The sequence below is a fragment of the Hippopotamus amphibius genome, chromosome 5, assembly GCF_030028045.1.
Source record: "Hippopotamus amphibius kiboko isolate mHipAmp2 chromosome 5, mHipAmp2.hap2, whole genome shotgun sequence".
NCBI lineage: Eukaryota > Metazoa > Chordata > Mammalia > Artiodactyla > Hippopotamidae > Hippopotamus > Hippopotamus amphibius.
Genome location: NC_080190.1, coordinates 9,228,881 through 9,249,149, shown reverse-complemented (window position 1 = coordinate 9,249,149; position 20,269 = coordinate 9,228,881). Strand labels below are relative to the sequence as shown.

General features: G+C 41.3%; 1 protein-coding gene across 2 annotated transcripts; it reads left to right on the top strand.

The window, feature by feature from the left end:
• The first annotated feature begins 2,698 nt into the window (after window positions 1-2,698).
• On the top strand, window positions 2,699-19,633 carry LOC130854410 (ATPase PAAT-like). Of its 2 annotated transcripts, XM_057737182.1 has the most exons (6): window positions 2,699-2,862; window positions 3,561-3,764; window positions 5,342-5,414; window positions 8,061-8,267; window positions 13,062-13,516; window positions 18,487-19,633. In XM_057737182.1, the coding sequence occupies exons 1-6, from the start codon at window positions 2,699-2,701 to the stop codon at window positions 18,719-18,721; spliced, it is 1,338 nt and encodes a 445-aa protein (XP_057593165.1). In that variant the 3' UTR covers window positions 18,722-19,633. The 2 variants fall into 2 exon arrangements, with proteins under 2 accessions (XP_057593165.1, XP_057593166.1); XM_057737183.1 differs by lacking the exon at window positions 18,487-19,633 and having other exon boundaries at window positions 13,193-13,270.
• Window positions 19,634-20,269: the final 636 nt, after the last annotated feature.

Below are 20,269 nucleotides of genomic sequence, written 5' to 3'. Positions count from 1 at the left end.
TGTCTGTGGACATAGCTGAGGATAAGCAGCCCTTCAGAATTAGAAGGCTCTGCATTCCATAGTCATGCCTCCTGCGTACTCTCACAAGGTCACCCAGTCCTCAACTCATACACAGCAGCCCAAGAAGTCTCCAACAGTAAAGAACCAAGTGCAGTTACAGATGTCTACTTCCAAGCCCCCAAGACCTCCATGGGCATGACATCCCCTGTACCACAAGTGCTTGCTTTGCTATGGCAACACCAAGCATGCAGCCAAACACCTGGCTATGGGACACAACTAGGAATGGATCCTCCTGGTTCAGTCTAGGACCACATCCTTCCCCCGCCAAACCCCAATGTCTTAGAGACCAGTAAGGAGTCAGTCAGAACAATGGGGCATAAAAGTGATGTGGGGGTGTTGGTCTATCCCTATCAATTCCACACAAAAACCCTCTGCCAGCTGTAAAATAATTCCTAATTTCAATAATTATACACATGGTAGGAAACACAAATGTGAGAATTATTTTATAAAGTCCCAAACAGCAAGAGAAGTACAGCACTTAAAAAGTGTAGTTCAGAGAACGTCATTAATTCCTTAGCACAGTGGAGGTCTGTACTTGCTTTTGAATAATGAACAGAATTTTCCCGGCTACCCAAAAGGAAAAGCATTGTAGATAGAGGGAAAAGCATGTGCAAAGGTAGAGGAGACTAGGAGGCAGGCAGGAGAAAGAGTACAAAAGGCTTTTGTAAGGCCATGCCAATGAGTGATGGTGACTCAGTCTGGAGTAGGACACAACAGAAGGAAAGAGGGCAATGAAGAAGATGAAACAGAGGTAATGAAAAAGAAGGCTTGGGAATTCCCTGGCAGTCCCATGGTTAGGACTCTGAGCTTTCACTGCCAGACCCGAGGTTTGATCCCTGGTTGGAGAACTAAGATTCCTCAAGCTGGGTAGCACGCGCCCGTTCCCCCACCCGCCCAAAAGGCTAAAGACCAGTAAAGAAAATCATGGAACTGCTCAGCTGAAAGTCAGTGCTTTAAAACAGAAGAGGCAGAACATACATGACAAATATACTGCTGTAGATAACTTAGAGGAAGTGTGGAGTACTAATCTTTGCAATCATTAAAACAAGAACATTTACAATTAAGGACTTTTAACTTTACAAATTCTGTACCTATCAGATCTGTGGTAGCGTGTTTTTTTTTTCAGTCTCGCTAAGTCCATCTAACAAAAACTCTGGATAATTACGTATAGAAAAATACACTGATAATTTTTCTAGCACCACTCCACAAGTATGTAAAAAGAAGGCAAAAGAGCACTGTATTTTCACTAGGTAAATATCCTCATATAACAACTCAAATGAAAAGTTAAGAAAAAGAAAATAAAAATTACTTTGCCCAAAAAACCCATAAAAGCAAATAGTAAGACAAAACTAACGTGAGGCAAGATTTCCTTTTTCTCTCTCTTTTTTTTTTTTGGCCGCACCGGGCTGCTTGTGGGATCTCAGTTTCCCGACTGTGATGGAACCAAGGCCACCACAGTGAAAGAGCCGAGTTCGAACCACCGGACCGCCAGGGATGCCCGTGGCAGAGGAAGGTTTCCATTTTCTATGGACAGCACCACCAGAAATGCGTGGGTGACCGGCCAAACTGGCACAACGCTGACATTACCATTTTATTTCACGCTACTTTCCACTTTTTCACAACGTGGGGTTGACAGAAAGAGGCAGAGAGGCATCACAGACCTTCCTATGCCGGGGGGCATCTGGAACGTTCCATCCGCTCCCCCTTTTCCGGACCGACGCTTAAAGGTCCCCCAGGTCCCGTCAGACTCTGCTGCACCACAGCCCCGAGGCCGCCCTTCTGCGCGCGCTTCCCGGCGCCGGGAGGGCAGACGCGCGGGGCGGCCCCCCCCCCCCCCCCCCGGGCCCGCTCCTCCTCCACTTCCCACCCGACCCGGCGGCCCGCTCCTGCGGCCCGCGGCACACGACGGCGGCCCGGCTCAGCGGGCAGGGCGCCGTCCCAGGGCCCCCCACCTTCCTGCCGCACCGCCCGCCCCAAGCCTCCTCCCCCGCTAAAGCCCAGCTACCGGCCGCCACCCACCCGACCCCCGCGGAGAACAGGACGCGCGTGAGGAGCGGGCTGAAGGGCGCACAGCCCACTCCAGCGCCCGCCCGGTCCCCGGCCCCCCGCGCCGCCCCGCCGTCCGCGGAAAGGCTCGGCGTCCACTCCTGAGACAGCGAGGGCCCGGAGGAGCTGCTTCAGGCCTCGAGAGCGACGACACCACGCCTAGCTCACGACGTACCCTTCCGCCTGGACCAGTCCTCCGAGACCACCCACCCACGGGCATCCACACCACCGGTTCCATCTCTCTGACCAACGTCAAATAAACGCAGAGCTCGCGCGCTCACCGCACTGCGCCTGCACACTGCGCCTGCGCACCACGCAGCAGTTGACGAGGCTGTTAGTATGCATGCGCCGGCTGTCCACGCTCCCCCCTCCCCCCCCCCCGCAGATTCTGAGCCCCTTTGGCGAAACCGGCCGGCACGCGCATGCGTGTTTCCGGTAGCTGGGCTCCAGACCCCGGCGAGAAGCCGCGGCTCTCAGATTTGCGGCGGGACGAGCCGGAAGCTGCTCTGTTCCATTACCTTCCCTCGGTGTGGCGGAAATTAAAGAGCTGTTAAGAGAGGTTCCGGAGCCGGCCTGCCGTGTAGGTGGCTGAATGGAGACCGAGGCTGTACACCGGCCACTGACCCGCCGCGCGACGCTGGCCTCTTCCTGGGATGCCGCGTGCGGAGCCCTGGCCCAGAGTCTCCATGTCACCCGGGTTGGCCTCGGCGCCGCGGACGCCGACTGGGAGGAGCTGCTGGCGCCGCCTGCCACCGGGTGCGCCGGGCCGGCGGGGACGGGGGCTGGGCCCGGCCGGGAGGGAGGCGGGGGCCGCGGTGGGGAGGGTCTGCGCGGGCGGCGAGGGCGAGGGCGAGGGGGCAGGGCCCGGGCGGCGGGCGGGCGCGACGGGTCCGCGGGAAAGCGGCGGCGAGTCCGTGTGCGCGTCGGGCGCCGGGGACCTGGGCACGCGGCTGTGCCCACATCCCCCTTGTGTCCGTCCTGTCGGCTGCGGAGGCCCCTTGTTGGGATCCGAGCCGCCTCTCTGTCTCCTGTCAACCAAAAGTGGCATTAAGAAAATCCAGGTGTCGAAAATCTTCATCAATTTTGAAAACGGCACACTTTTGTCCTTTATGCCATTCTGTAACACCCTCTCCCCCGCCCCCCGTACTGTTTTCTAATTCACACCAGCTGCCCACTGCATGTATTTCATTAACTGGACGGCCAGTTACAGCAAGGCGCCTAGAAGGTGTTATAGAAGTCAAGGGGAAAATAGAGTGGAGAGCCCTCGCGTCTAAAGCATCATTTCCTCTGAATTCCGTATTGAGCATTTGGTCAGTGCTTTGCACGGCGCTGGGACTCCAAATGCAAATATAAATGAATAGGATAACATGTCAGCAACCCCTGTGGCCCGTCAAGTGGGTTGATGACAGTGTCCAGAGAACTCTACTGTATACTATTCTTCACTTTCTTTTCAGCCAGGATGAGGTGATTTTGAAAAGGAATGTGAACAGCCAAGATGAAAGCCCCTGCTTCCTTTACCTGAGATGTGACCCTCACGGAGGTGAAGAAATCGTTTCTGTGGGCATTTTAAGTTCAGCCAGAAATATGGAAGTGTACTTAGGAGAGGAGTACTGTGGAACCAGTAGGGGCAAGAATGTGTGTAGTGTTCTGGATAACAGGTTTGTGACTTATGCACGTGGAAGTGTTCTTCTGAAGTCGTGTTTTATTTTCTTAAGCTTTTGCAATGTTTATTGAGTCTCTGACAGTGGTGCCAGATGCTAGGAGAGAGAAGATAAAAAACATGCCAGCAGGCCTAGAAGTTTCGCCCTTTAGGGATCTTAAAGACAGTCTAGATCAGCCTCATTGTTTTTATAAGTGTGGCAATTGAGAGCTAATGGAAGAGAGGGAAGTTGGTAAAAGATCATAGCTAGTTAGTGGAAGAGTTGGATCAGAGTGAAGTTCTGGTACGTGTTTCTTGTCTGTTTTCTGTAACTCACAGGGATCTGTTTTCCACAAATTAATTTGTCTATCAGTCTGGAAGTCTGAACATTTTCCTGTAGGAAACGCTTTCCAAATAGTGTGTGAGCCCAAGGCTGTGCGGTGCCCACGTATTTAACCCATTATGGTACTTTCTGATTCTTTTTCTGATTTCTTACAAAGATTCTGTCCTGATCTTTCCTTAATATGAATCAAAATATGAAGTGTTTTCTATTCCATGCATGTTGGGTATAATGAATATGTTATTGAGCTTTACAGTGTACTCTGTGCTACATGAGTATAGGTGGGTGAGTCAAAAATTATCTGTGCTCTGGTTATATTAAGACTTCTGTTGGCTGCACTGTCTTCTCAGTGCTTTCTATTCAAGGCTACAGTCTCCCCAGTCACTGCTGTGCAGGTGTGAACGTGTTACATCTGTTCATTTGTAACTGCGGTGCGAGCAAAAATGGATGCCCCACTTATGATCTGCATGAAAGCAGAGCAGCATGCAGTGATTTGCTTCCTGTGGTCTGAGGGTGTACCTGGTGCCGTTATTTATCGAAGACTTTATGCGCAGTATGGAGAAAGTGTTTTGTGGCGAAGAAGTGTGTATGAATGGATAAAGATGCTTATTGAAGAGCTGAAGCCTAAACTTCGGATTAAACTCAGAGGACTGCTATCCAAGGGCACTCTGATCTTTAATGACAGTGCACACCCACACTTCTGCCCACACTGTCGACACTCTGCAAAAGCTTCGTTTTGAGATGTTAAAGTATCCTCCCTATAGTCCTGATCTTGCTCCATCAGACTTTCACTTGTTTAGCCCCCTGAAAGCAGCCCTACGAGGATGAAGATTCATTTCTGATGAAGTGAAGACAGCAGTGCACTCGTGACAGCTCAGTCTAAAACATTTTTTAATGAGGGAATATAAAAGCTTGTTGACAGATGGACAAAGCATATTGAAAAACAAGGAGATTATGTCAAAAAATGATGTATTTGTCTTTTCTAAAAGTTAATTAAAATAAATTCTGCAGCCAGCATGTGGATAATTTTTGACTCACCCTCATACATTTGATATCTAATTTAATTTTTTCAGTTAATACATGGCAGATGTTGTCTTTATATCCAGTGCAATTCAGTGGGAAGTCCCAACTGTTTATGCCTCACCAAGAAAACTGAATCTCAGGATTTAAATATTGTCCTGGAAACCTTTGTTTTTAAATGCAACTATTAAAAGTGATAATGAGTGAAACTTTTTATAAATGAATTTTCTTTTTAGTGAACATGAAAAGATTACTTTGTACAAAAAATATCTGAAGTTGGAGTCTTCCACACATGCTTGTAAGATAAAGGTAAGTCATTCCTAAATTTTAACAAATCTTAAAACTACACTTATTTTCTGTAGGTTTGGTAATGCAGCTAGTCCGATTTGGTCCCTGGTTTTAGTTCAGAAATACTTAGTAAACATGTGAAAAGAAATTATTGTCTAAAAAATTATCAACACTTTTCTTTTAAAATTTGAACGTTAATACCTACAGCAATGTCATGACATGTAATATTGATAATACAGTGGTATAGTACTTTTTTTAAATTGTTTTTTTGGTGTGGTTTTATTTATTTCTTTATTTTTGGCTGTGTTGGGTCTTCGTTGCTGCATGTGGGCTTCCTCTAGTTGCCGCTGGCGGGGTCTACTCTTTGTTTTTGGTGCTCGGACTTCTCATTGCAGTGGGTTCTCTTGTTGTGGAGCACAGACTCTAGGCATGGAGGCTTCAGTAGTTGTGGCTCGCAGGCTCCAGAGTGCAGGCTCAGTAGTTGTGGTGCACGGATGTAGTTGTTCCTCGGCCTGTGGGATCTTCCCAGACCAGGGATCAAACCTGTGTCCCCTGCATTAGCCGGCAGATTCTTAACCACTGTGCTACCAGGGAAGTCCTACAGTGGTATTTTACTTTTAAGCCTTGAAAAACTGTGTTTAAATTTTTTTTTAAATCAAGGTATAGTTTATTTACAGTCATATGTAAGGGACTTCCTGGTGATACAATGGGTAAGATTCCACACTCCCAATGCAGGGGGTCCGGGTTCAATCCCTAGTGGGGGAACTAGATCCCATGTGCATGCTGCATCTAAGAGTTCTCATGTCACAACTAACAAGTGCGTGTGCTGCACCTAAGGCCCAGCACAGCCTAAATAAGTAAATATTTTTTAAAAAATAACAATATATAAGTTTAAAAGATTCTTTATCTTGATATAAAACTGAGGTGCCAAAAAAAAAAAGCACAAGCAGTTTTGGTCCCCGAATATGAAAAAAGATAACTTATAATTAGAGAAGTTTCGGACAAGAGCACCACAAAGTTAAAGGGATTTGGCCAGGTGTCTTCAGCATGAAAAATATTGTTAAGGTGAACTTTACTGATGTCATCAGATCTAGGGAAAGGGTACTGAGCCTGGAAATCGTAAGCCCTGGTTATTAAGTGAGCGCTCTTGCTGACTAGCACAATGACCTTGGGCAAGTTTCTTCCCCTGTTTGCACCTACTTCATGGGTAATATTAGGGGATGGAGGAAAGGAAATCTTGGATTAATTATTTTTATCTCTAAAATTCTATGCTGATTGTTACTTACAGAAGAGCAAGAACTGATTATCCCAAGATGTTGTTTTAGGTGTATATACTAGTAGCTTCTACAGTCATTTAAATAAGGTGATTCATTCATCCAACAATTATTGGAGTGCCTGTTGGTGCCAGATGCTGTACTTGGCATTTAGGAATTGGCAGTTATGAAATAAATCAGAATGAAGCCCTCACGTTGCTAATGTTATAGTGGGCAAGACAGATAATAGGTTGATTGGGTGTGCACAATAGGTACTACGTTCGCTAGTGAGAAAGGCTTGGGGGTTAAAAAGCAGAACGGGAATAATATGGAGGGTGGAATGTGGCTGTATACATGTCGTGAGGTGTTTACTTACTTGTTGATGACAGGCACATCTTTGGTGCCACACTGAATTTTTAGGTCACGGGTCTGTATTCACCTGTGTCTTTGTATGATAGGTGGGTTTGTTGTGTCTCTGATGCTGAATGGGGTTTGTAACTGTGCTGTGGAGCTACCAGGGAACGAAAAGAGTGTTTCATTTAGGGAAATCCTTGGGTTTATATGAAGGCTTCTTCTGGGCCGAGAGCATGTGTAAGTTCCTGATGCGTGTGTTTGAGCTCTTACTCGATGAAATGTACTGGAAATTTTAGCACACAATCCTCTTAGCAACCACCTGAGCTCATTTGACTCCTGAATCAGGTTTGGCATTTGCCCAGGGCCTCTCAGGCAGAGCCCATGAACTCAGGTCCCTCTGATTCTAAGTCCTGTTTTCTTTCCACTTTGCTACTTTGTTGTCCTACACTACACATGACACATCTTTTGGTTTAGAGGCAAAGACAAGATGAGGCAGCATTAAGCATTGGAAAAGCTACTAGGATAGAAGCCAGCAGAACTAGGCTGAGAGCTTGATATTTATTTATTACTCTTTTCACAAATCAGAATATCATCCTGAACTTACCTTTTCTATGTGTAAACTATTGTGCTCTCTTAAGTCGTCTGGACATTCTCTTAGAATTCCTTTATAATTTATTCTAAATTCTAAAATAATGACATATTTAATATTTCAGCAAAGACTTCACATGGGCTTCTAGAGAGTCTTATTATGTGTTAAATAATATTATAGCAAGTTTAAGTCTGTTGAGGTCTCAGCTTAGTATAGTTTATCCTTAATTCCTTAAATTATTAAGTAAAGCATTGTTTACACTTAATTTTTTTAGTTGCAATAAGACTTTTTAAGTTCATGTAGTTTTTTTTAGCCTTTTTCTGACTGATTAGGGAAAACTTTAAAATGTACTTGAAGTTAATTTTTAGATTCTCGAATGCTTCACTCTTACTTCAGTATTAAGAAGTGACTTTAAATAATGATTGTTTTTATTTTCATTATTAATTTTGCTGAACTTTTGTATTGTATTAGTTGCTCTCCTTTGGTGAAAAGCAATGCGTGTTCATCAGTAAAGTTGTGGTACACGTGAGACCAGTTTCGGCAAATTCTTCAGCAGGAGGTCCTGCTCTAGGATCGAGGATAGACCTGGAGAGGGTCCAAACCATCATGGAGTCCATGGGGTTAAAGTTATCACCTGGAGCTCAGGAATTGATGAATATGGTTAGATTCCAGCAGCGGGTGAGTAGAAATGGATTTCTTTCCAAATACCATTAAAATTCTTTAAATGATGGCTTCTTACAGGGACATGTGGTGACATAAATTTTTTCCTTTCAACTTTTTTGATTTGACTGTTACCTTTACTGACTTATGTAAAAATAGCGTCTTGCCAAAAAAAAAGTTTTGGTACAGACTTCACAATTTTCTGTGAATTCTCTTGCTCATTCAATCACCAAGCATTTATTAAGCCCCTTCTCGGAGAATAAGGCACTGTCTTCATTACTTTAGAAGGTTCAAAGATCAGCCTGTCTTTAAGGATCTTTATTTGTAGTCTTATTAGGGGAGTCGGGGCGTCTAAGGGGAGAATCAAGAGGAAGACTAGGAAAGGCTTATTAAAGGAAGTAGCGTTTTATCCAGGCCCTTAAAGAGGAAGAGCGGGACTAGGCAAGTAAGTTGGGAGGCATGCAACTGGAGAGAGAGAAGAGTGTGGATTACATCTTCGGTGCTAGCAGGAGCAGGATGTAGCTAGGAAGCGAATAGAAGTTCGTTCCTCTGGTGAGGAAGTGACAGGGGAAGCTTCAGGTAGACTGGGGCAGGAAGGATCTTGAATGCTGTTATAAAGTTCATGGGTGTTTTTTACCTCTGTTTTAATAAGTTTAATCCACTATTATGTGTAAGATGAGTCAGTGGAAAGTGAGGCTGCAAGAAGGAAAGCAGCTCCGTGTTATTTTCCTTGTCTAGAGGAGAGTTAATGGGAGTCTCCATTGGAAGGGGTGACCTGATGCTGGATTGTGAGATACTACAGCAGCGGGGCCATTGGGACTTGACAGCTAATTCATGTGGGTTTTGTGGGAGAAAAATAGAATCAAACGTGAAACTAAAGTTTTGAAAATGGTGATACCTATAATATACATGGAATCCAAGGGAGGAAGTGACTTGAGGGGAAAAGGAGCTTAATTTGGGAGTATTGAGCTTTAGATGTGTGTAACACCTGCCCTGGGATTATGTTGTGAGACTTTGGAAACATGCCGTGGGGGGTGGGGGTGGGGTGGAGGGAGGTTTGGGAGGAGCACCCATGGTAGATGATAGAGAAGGTGGTGAAAGGAGAGACTGGAGCCAGGAAGGAAGACCCTGGGAGAATCGGTGCATTTGTCAAGCATATGGGGAGAGGAAAGAGGAACCAGAAAAGCAGGAGACAGCAGTGCTTAGAGTAGCAAGAGATCTGATGTCAGGAGACCTGCATTCAAAGCTATTAGTTCTGTGTTCTGTGGCATTGCTTCCTCTGTTTGAGGATAAATTTCTTCAGGTTTACAATCTAAACGATAATACTGCTAAGATCATAGGATGAATGTGAAAGTTTAAAACAAATAGTACAAATTAAAAAGGCATGTAACTTTTGTGAGATGTGCTAGTATTAATTTAGTATGAGTATCATTGGATCAGCAGGCAGACGTAGAACAGGAGAGCTGATGATGTTCTGGAGACCATGGAAAGGAGAGCTTCCAAATGAACAGGGTCCATACTCTTCTTTCTCTGCCCCATTATCTCAGGAGGTCTCTACCTGGTCCTCCTGCTGCAGGGCTCCCTCTCCACAGTGCAACTGGCATGATCTCAACAGCAAATCAGACTCGACTTCCCCTGTGTAAAGCCCCCTGACCACTTCCCCTCACATCAGAATTAGTCCAGGTTCCTTTCCCTGATATCTAAGATCTGGGCCCTCGTTACCTCCTCAGCTTCATCTCCTGCTACATCTCCTTAGATGCCTTGCCCTAGACATTCTCATGTGTGTATTCCTCAAATACCCACATGTGCTCCCACCTCAGGACCTTTGCACTCGTCACTGTTCTCTTTGGCTAGAATCCTCTCTTCCTGATCTTAGTAAACCTGCCTTTTTCTTGTTATTTCAACATCATCTTAAATGAATGAGACCTTCCCTAATCACCCTGATTAAAATATTAGCCTTTTCCTCCAAATTTGTATCATATTTTCATCACAGCTTTCTTGACTATTTTGGTTTTGTTTCTGTATTGTTCTGTTTATCTCATTAAAATATAAGCTTGATGCATATAGGCTCATGGGCTCTAGAGCACAGGCTCAGTAGCTGTGGCACACGGGCTTAGTTGCTCCGCAGCTAATGTGGGATCTTCCTAGACCAGGGCTCAAGCCCTTGTCCCCTGCATTGGCAGGTGGATTCTTATCCACTCTGCCAGCAGGAAAGTCCCTAAAGTAATTTCTTATTTCCTCATATTTGAAGTTCAAATGTGCTGACTTTTAATTTGTTTTTGCTTCAGTAATTTAGAATAATTGAGTAGGAATTCTGTATCAAAGTGCCTAGCATATAGTTGTCATTTAACGTTATCTGAGTGTTATCAAAGAAAATATATTCAATTATTCAAGATATTCAGTGTTTCCCTTTTTCATCTTAAAAAAATAAAAAAGATCTTTTTTCTTGCTTTTTCAAGGTGATACTTGTTCGAATTCTTTATAATTAAAAAAGTTAAAGACAGTCCTTTCAGAAATCCTACAAGATGTTCAGAGATAAACAATTCTTCAGAAACCTGGGGGTATATGTATACATATATGAAATTAAATATACACATATACAAGTATATGGACACAGTTCTACACAAATGCTTTCATGTTTTTTAGGCTGCTATAATGTTTTTTTTTTGACATAATATATGACATGGACCCTAAACAATAAGTACATGTGAATTATTTTATACATATTCCTCTGCCTGCTTTTTTTTTAAATTTATTTATTTATTGGATTTATTTTTTTATTGGCTGCATTGGGTCTTCGTTGCTGTGCGGGTTTTCCCTAGTTGCTGTGAGCGGGGGCTACTCTTCATCGTGGTATGTGCACTCCTCATTGCGGTGGCCTCTCTTGTTGTGGAGCACGGGCTCTAGGCATGAGGGCTTCAGGAGTTGCGGCACATGGGCTCAACAGTTGTGGCTTACGGGCTCTAGAGCACAGGCTCAACAGTTGTGGCGCACGGGCCCCGTTGCTCCACAGCATGTGGAGCAACTGCACTGCCATATAGATTAACCTGTGAATTTCTTAATTTCACTACAAGGTGAAAAATAACCACCTTAAGGGCTTTTATCAGGGAAAAATATGACTAATTTTTATAATCAGTGAATTTCTTATAATAATCAAAATATTATGGTATATCAGAATAGAAAAACTCATATAGCAAATGCCTTAATTGCATTTGGATCTTCCTAATTAAAATTTCTGCCAAGTTAATTGTCATGTACAATTTTTGACATTGATTCGACGATTTATGTGATTGCGGTTTTGTAGAATTTTCAGTTTGCTATCATAAAGTTTTTTTGCGGTACCAAAATTATGCCACTACCAAAAATAACTGACTTTTTCCCTTTATGATTGAGTAAAGCTCCTTCTCACCAGAGTTGTCTAATGTTTAAATTTTATAAATATAATTGTATATAGTCATCATTCTTTAGGAATAATTTGAGATTTATTTGAAACTTGCATTCAATAGAAGATGAGATTTCCTTATAGAGTTTCTCCACGGGGCAGTTCAGTAGAAGTTCCGTGGGGGCGCTATTGCTCCCACCCCACCAACATCCCTGTTCTCATCATTCCCCTTTCCTGCTGCTTTCCCTAAAGTGTTTACCACCGTCTCTATTTACAGAATGTATTGTCGTTCTTTTTTTCTTTGTTTTCTGTCTCTCACTGCTCCACAAATCAGCGATTTTCATTTGTTTTCTTCACTGGCTTATTTCCAGTGCCTGAAACAGTACCTAACTCAGAGTAGATTTCCGTGTTGTATTCATTCAAATATTTGTTGAATGAATGAGGTTCAGGCTGGCTGGCTTAATCCAAGAATCACTTTTTAGAATATCCAGAAAATATGTGGTCTGAGTGTCTTCACCTAATCTTGTGTCATACTTTTCTCCGTCTCTCTCAGTAGACACTGAGCAATAGTAAGCATGAGATGATAGCCCCTCGTAAGAATCTCTAGTAGAGTGCTGTTTAGAATTTAGGATGGAGCTGTATAACAACACTTAGCTAGGCTAGAGGTAGTTTTGCTTTTCTCTTATGAACAGATCGAAAAGCATAGCAAGAACATGCCCTCGTATAGGAGACAGTCCAACCTTCTCTCAAAGGTGAGTCAGAGTCTTCTGCGGAAATAATATAGCATGACCTGTTGAGGCCACAAAACATAATCATTAGCCTACAAACTATTAAGGCAGACATAGCCAAAAGGAAGCTCATTTTAGTCCCTGAAAATATCACAAAAGTACTCATGGAACATCAGACTTTACGTATGTAACTGTCTGATCTATCCTCCAGTGAAAACAAGTTGCATATCCCTAGGTTGGCTTACCATATGTGACGGTGGGTAAATGATTTTAATTCTATGAAGGTTATCAATCATTGTGACTCCATTGAGAATACTGCATTTTATTCCCATAAATTAAGGAGGCCTTTGTAGTGGACACATGAGAACATGCCCACGCAATTTTCCTAAGTATGCTTGTATTTAGTTGAGTATTTTCCTTAGCAAAACTAGTGAAATGATTCATAAAAGTCCTGACTCTGGAGTTAGGTGGCCTGGGTTCCAGTCCTGGTTCTGCCACTGACTAGTTGTGGTAGCTTGGCCAAGTTAGCGTCAGTCTTGGTCTCCTCAACTTATAACTGGGATAGTAGCTATAGCCTGCTCCCTATGAAAGCTTGGAGGATCGAATGCAAGAAGGCACACTGCCTGACTCTAAGTTACTCCAGCAGTTACCTGTCATTATCGTTAATGTCCATAATAGCATTTTCTTATCTACCTTGCTTAGAATTGTATTCCCACTGGAGAGCATCTTCAGTCGGTTTTGGGAAGCACTGGATGCAAGCCCGTGATTGGACTGCAAGCATCATCTCCTTCGGGAGCCTTCGACAAGTCATCCTCCACACCTTTTCCTTTCAGAACTGGATTGACCTCTGGAAATGTGACTGAAGACCTAAAAGCTTACACGGGTAAAAGTACGCAGCCAGCTGGTGGAGGAAATGTGACAAGCCCCCAAGCGTGTACAGTTGTGCCACAAAACTATTCTCTTCTTGAGAATGATCTTAAGAACGCAGTATCTTCTTTCTTACCAAAGAAGGCAAGTGACAACTCACACATACCTAACTCTGAGTTGCTGCCTTTTCTCCAGAATTTGTGTAGTCAAGTGAACCATCTCCGTGTGGGCCCTGACACCAAGTGGCAGGAAGGCATCCCCAAGCCCGGCAAAGGCACTGTTGGAGTTACGTAAGTATTTAAGACAAGTGTGGTTTAGATTGGGTGGGGGGATGGGGTGAGGCAGGTGGCGGAAAACAGGTTTGCTTCAATAACGACTGCCTGAAAATGTTTCCAGAGAGAATTTTAGGAGCTTTTACATTTCTCCCTTAACACGCTGTAGGAAAGCAATACTCTGCAGAGTAGGATGGGTTGCTTAGAGACAAGTGTGCAAACCTGGAGGTGCCGAGCGCTTCTCAGGCATGTGGTGGAAGGGGTACGAGCAGCAGATGAGGGTCGGAGTAGAGAGTTATCTGTGAATGGAGAGGAGCTGTGCTAACCATGATAGGTACATTTTTTTTGCCTGATTGTATGAAGTGAGCCATTGTACCAGATTTTCTTTGTAGATCCTGTGTGACCTAGGCTAATATTGGAGTCATCCAAACCTTTTTCAGCTCTAAATTCTTTATAGTGTACAGGCCCTTATCCCCTTGTCTCATAATTCCAATTTCTTCCAGTCCTGCTTTGATTGAGGCATGGCTAAGTATATGGATGTAGTGTCTGGATTTTGCATCAGACTGGAATTCAGGACTCTAATCATAGTTCTGGCTTGACTGTTTTGCCTTACTGTTTACATTTTGGCTTAGCCTTTTGTCCCATGTAAAATGAGGTAGTTGTAACAGCTGAAATTTTCTTAATGTCTCCAATAGCATTCATTTTGAGGAGTTTAATAAGTTATTCAAACAAAAAGTGGTTCTTACTTGGGAAGGACAAGGAAATGTAACAGCAGGCGTTAGTTGCTGATAGTCTAATCATAGTTTACTTGTGATGTGGCAAAACAAACAAACAATAAAACCCAAAGGGAAAAAAAAACCTAAACAGATTTAAAAACTGCTTCTGGATGCAGCTGAGATGGAGTGTCCCCATTCCTCTCAGATCCCACCTTTTACCAATAAAAATTCCTGGGCGTAGTACAGCAAACATACAAAGACTATAAAAGGTAGAAAGAAGTCACATTGCTCAGGCACTGTGAGGCTTAGCGTTCCTTAGTTCCCAGTTATTTGAGAGTTTCTTTCATCATAGAAGGGTAGAGGATTTTGTTAAATATTTTTCCTGTGACCATTCATATGAGCATACATTTTCTTCTGTAGTCTGTTCATATGGTGAATTACATTATTTTCAAAAACTGAACCCACCTTGCATACCTAGAATAAATCGCACTTGGTTTTGGGCCATAATTCTTTTTTATACAATCCTGGATTTTGCTAACATTTTGAGTATTCTTGCATCTAATTCATTAGAGATACTGGTCCGTATTTTCATTGTACTGTCTTTTTCTGGTTTTATATGAGGGTAATACTGGCCTCAAAATGAGTTCTATATCTTAGAAGAGATTGTGTAAAATTGGTGTTACCTCTTTTTAAAATGTTTGGTAGAAGTCTAATGAAACCAGCTGGGCCTGGACATATCTTTCCTGGAAACTGTTAAATTACCAATTCAGTTTCATACATAGCAAACTTGTCAGTTCTCCCCATTGATATGCAGGCTTAATGTAATGCGTAGCGAAATCCCATCATAATATTTTGTAGAGATAGGATTATTTTAAAAATTATATGAAAAGCAAAGAGGTACAATGGCTAAAACAACTTTGAAAAAGAAGTATGAAGTGGGAAGAAAATCACTCTTCCCAGTGTCGAGTCTTATCTATAGTGAGAGTATTCAAAACAGTGTAGTGTTGGCCAAGGGACAGACACATAGGTTGATGGAACAGGGTAGAGGGCTCAGAAGTAGACCCACGCAAATACACCTAACTGATTTTTGACAAAAGTGCAACAGCAACTCAAGAAAGGAAGGATAGTCTTTTTAACATGGTGCTGGAGCAATTGGGTATCCAAAAGGCAAAAAGTGAACCAGGACCCAAACCTCATACCTTATACAAAAATTAACTCAAAATGGATCATAAACTCAAATGTAAAACATAAAGCTATGAAAGCTTTCTAATAATATACGGGAGACAATCTTTGGGGACCTAAGACAAGACAAGACTTCTTAGATGTGACACCAAAAGCAGGATATTGAAAATTTGATTTATTGGACCCCATGAAAATGTAAAACGTTTGCCCTGTGAATGACTGTGTTAAGTGGAATAAAATGCAAATTACAAGTCCAACAAATGACTTACATCTAAAATATAGAAAGAACTCTCAAAACTCAACATTAAAACAAATCCAGTTAAAACATGGACAAAAGACATAAAGAGGCATTTTACCACTGAGGATGTACAAAAAGCAAATAAGCATGTGAAAAGATGTGCTATTGACCTCATGGCTTTTAAGGAAATGCATATTAAAACCACAAGATATAACTATTCAGTTATTCGAATAGCTAAAATTAAAAGTTTAAAAATGGTAACAAATTAAGGAAACTCTCCCATTTACCACTGCAACAAAAAGAATAAAATACCTAGGAATAAACCTGCCTGAGGAGGCAAAAGACCTGTATGCAGAAAACTATAAGACACTGATGAAAGAAATCAAAGACAATACAAACGGATGGAGAGATATACCATGTTCTTGGATTGGAAGAATCAACATTGTGAAAATGACTATCTTACCCAAAGAAATTTACAGATTCAACACAATCCCTATCAAATTACCAATGGCATTTTTCACAGAACTAGAACAATAAATCTTACGATTTGTATGGAAACGCAAAAGATCCTGAATAGCCAAAGCAATCTTGAGAAGGAAGGACGGAGTTGGTGGAATTAGGCTTCCTGACTTCAAACTATACGACAAGGCCACAGTGATCAAGACAGTATGGTACTGCCACAAAAATAGGAAGATCAATGGAACGGAATAGAGAACCCAGAGGTAAACCCAAGCACATATGTGCAGCTTATCTTTGACAAAGGAGGCAAGAATATACAATGGAAAAAAGGCCTCCTCAATAAGTGGTGCTGGGAAAATTGGACAGCTACTTGTAAAAGGATGAAATTAGAACACTTCCTAACACCATACCCAAAAATAAACTCAAAATGGATTAAAGACATAAATGTAAGGTCAGACACTATAAAACTCCTAGAGGAAAACATAGGCAGAATACTCTATGACATCCATCAAAGCAAGATCCTTTTTGACCCACCTCCTAGAATCATGGAAATAAAATCAAGAATAAACAAATGGGGCCTAATGAAACTTAAAAGCTTTTGCACAGCGAAAGAAACCATAAACAAGACAAGAAGGCAACCCTCAGAATGCGAGAAAATACATGCCAACGAAGCAACAGACAAAGGATTAATCTCCAAAATATATAAGCAGCTCATGCAGCTTAATACCAAACAAGCAAATAATCCAATCCACAAATGGGTGGAAGACTTAAATAGACATTTCTCCAAAGAAGACATGCAGATGGCCAACAAACACATGAAAAGATGCTCAGCATGACTACTCATTAGAGAAATGCAAGTCAAAGCCACAATGAGGTATCACCTCACACTGGTCAGAATAGCCATCATCAAAACATGTAGAAACAATAAATGTTGGAGAGGGTATGGAGAAAAGGAAACTCTCCTGCACTGTTGCTGGGAATGTAAGCTGGTACAGCCACTATGGAAAAGTTTGTAGATTCCTTAAAAAACTAAAAACAGAACTACCATATGATCCAGTAATCCCACTACTGGGCATATACCCAGAGAAAACCATAATCCAAAAAGAAACATGTACCATAATGTTCATTGCAGCAGTATTTACAACAGCCAGGACATGGAAGCAACCTAAATGCCCATCAACAGATGAATGGATAAAGAAGATGTGGCACATCCATATACAATGGAATATTACTCAGCCATAAAAAGGAATGAAATGGAGCTATATGTAATGAGGTGGATAGACCTAGAGTCTGTCATACAGAGTGAAGTAAGCCAAAAAGAGAAAAACAAATACTGTATGCTAACTCATATATACGGAATCTAAAAAAAAAATGGTACTGATGAACCCAGTGACAGGGCAAGAGGGGAGATACAGAAGTAGAGAATGGACTTGAGGACACGGAGCTGGGGTGGGGGGCGAAGGGGAAGCTGAGACAAAGAGAGTAGCATAGACATATTTACACTACCAACTGTAAAATAGATAGCTAGTGGGAAGTTGCTGTATAACAAAAGATCAACTTGATGATGGGAGATGCCTTAGAGGGCCAGGACAGGGAGGGTGGGAGGGAGTCGCAGGAGGGAGGGGATATAGGGATACATGTATAAATACAGCTGATTCACTTTGATGTACCTCAAAAGCTGGTACAAGAGTGTAAAGCAATTATATTCTAATAAAGAGCTAAAAAAAAAATGGTAACAATACCAGATAGTGATGAGGATGTTAGAAACTGGATCTCTCATACATTGCCTTTGAGGATTTAAAATGGTGCAGCCACTCTAAAAAATATTTTGACAGTTTCTAATAACTAAATGTGTAGTTACCATGCGCCTCAGCAATCATGCTCCTGGGCATTCATCCCAGAGAATTGAAAACATCTGTTCACACAGAAACCTGTACACAGTTGTTCATACAAGCTTCCAGTAATTTAGTAAGCTTGTGTGGATAAAAAAAGAAAAAAATATTTAAATTGTATAGTTGCTTGGGGAAATACTTGGAAGACCTTAAAAAAATTCCTCAAGATTACTTTATGTTTGGAGCTCAGAATCAAAAGGACCCTTTCTGAAGATCTGTTCTTTGAGGGTAGAAATTCAATCATCTTCATTTTTATATTCTCATTTCAATTGTGTGCTTAAATGCTTAAAGAATTGAAGAAATAAGAATGCTTTGGGCATTCAAGATTGTGGTTGCCTGTTGAGTGTGTATTTTTGAACCTGGAAATATGCTGTAAGGAGACAGAGGATAGTTGTGGAGACAAATTTCAGCAATGTGTATTGGCTGTTTTATAGTACAGGTTGTTTTTGTTACAATATTAGGGAAAATTGTTAAATTTTTATTTTTTAAATTTACTTTCAGAATGGAAGAGCAATCCATTTGTTCCTACTTGGAAAGGATTCTTACTAAAAATATGGAACTGATGGAAAAGAAACTTACGGACTACGTTGATCAGCGAATATGTAAACTCCAGGAGCACATAGATAATAAGATTGCTTTATTAATGAACTTGCTGCAAAGTCCCGACTCCCCACCCTCTGGGATGCCTCTAAGACATTATGACTCTGGAGAAAGACTTTCAAATGGAGAAAGATAAGCACTCAACACGTACCAAGTACTACAGATATTTATTACATATTTATTACAAAGCCAAACCCCCAAAAGTCAAAGCAACTATTTAATGTCATTTGAGGATCACCGTTTACTTACATAAAGTGACCTCAGTGTTCATTTTAACTGTACTGTTATTGTAAATCTCGTACTGTACACTAAGAGTTCGCATGATAGGGTCAAATTATTTTTGTTTCCCATGTTTTTCACTTTTATAAGAAATTCACATATACCTCTGAGTTGCTTAAGTGCTCAGATTTTTTAAGGATTTCTAATGCATTTCATTAGTTTGTATTGTATATGTGTTTGATTGATCTTAATTTTACAAACAACTTCTGTTTTAGGGGTATACAAAATGCTTAGAATACTTGATTGATATGTTTTCTTTTTCTAATTGATTGTTCTTAGAAAACTGGGGACTTAAGACTTGCAACTTTTAATTTCAGATCACCATACTACTTTTTTTATTATTTCAGGTAAAAAATTAGATATGATGTTTGGCATGTGTAAAACTGGTTTATATTGGGGCCATTAATTTTGTGTTCTGTCACACTGTAGCTATGGATAGAAACGTCAAATTAGAACCAACCAATTCTTTGTTAGGATTATTACTTTAGATTTAATGTTTGATGTAAAATGAGAGAAGTCATCTTGTTTTATCTCAGTCATCCCAGAAAGTAGAAGCAACTCTCTCCTTTTCTGAGCTGATACAAGTTCCTCTTTCCAGAGCCCTTTTCTGATTAAGGTGGGAAATGCTGAGGTTCTGGATTCAAGGACTAAGGCCTATGAATCAAGGAGATTGCAATTCTCTCTAGCAGACTTAATTTTCAGAACTTATTGTATATGTGTTGTAAGGTCATGTATTTGCATCTAAAAAATAAATGCATCCATTCTGGAAACTCCCTGTCTTAAATAAACTTTCTTTTTCATCTAATATTTAAGATGAAAAATGATGGTTTACACTCACTTAGTATTTTGATGAATTTAGTTCTTTGAAGTGCAAAGTAATATAAAGCTTGTTCATTTATGAATCACTCTGACCTTAGGGACATGAGGACTTGTATATTATTTTTATCAGTCATTTTGTATTTTATTAACAACATACATAGCCATTAGGTAGCATTTTTTTCAGCAGTCAGGAGAAATGTGTCTCACTTAAAGCTGAACCCTTTCATTAATAGTTTATACAACTTCTGATAATTGTGGCCTATTCTTTGATTCAGATTGCTTTAATATAGTTATAACTAGAACACATGCTGTTTTCTAAAGTAGTTAAATACAATATTCATGATTATAGTACTAGAAATAATTCAGATGAGCTTTAATTCCTGATCACCCATTTCTTAATTTTTCCATGTTAATTAAAACATGAATTACATTTTATATATAATAGAGATTCATAGGTATTGATTTTCTTATATTTACAAATTGCTATACATATGTATATGTAATTGCTTTACTAAAATTATTATCACCTAAGAAAATACTGCCTGAATTTGCTCAAACAGGAGGAGCAGACCACGTTATATACAAA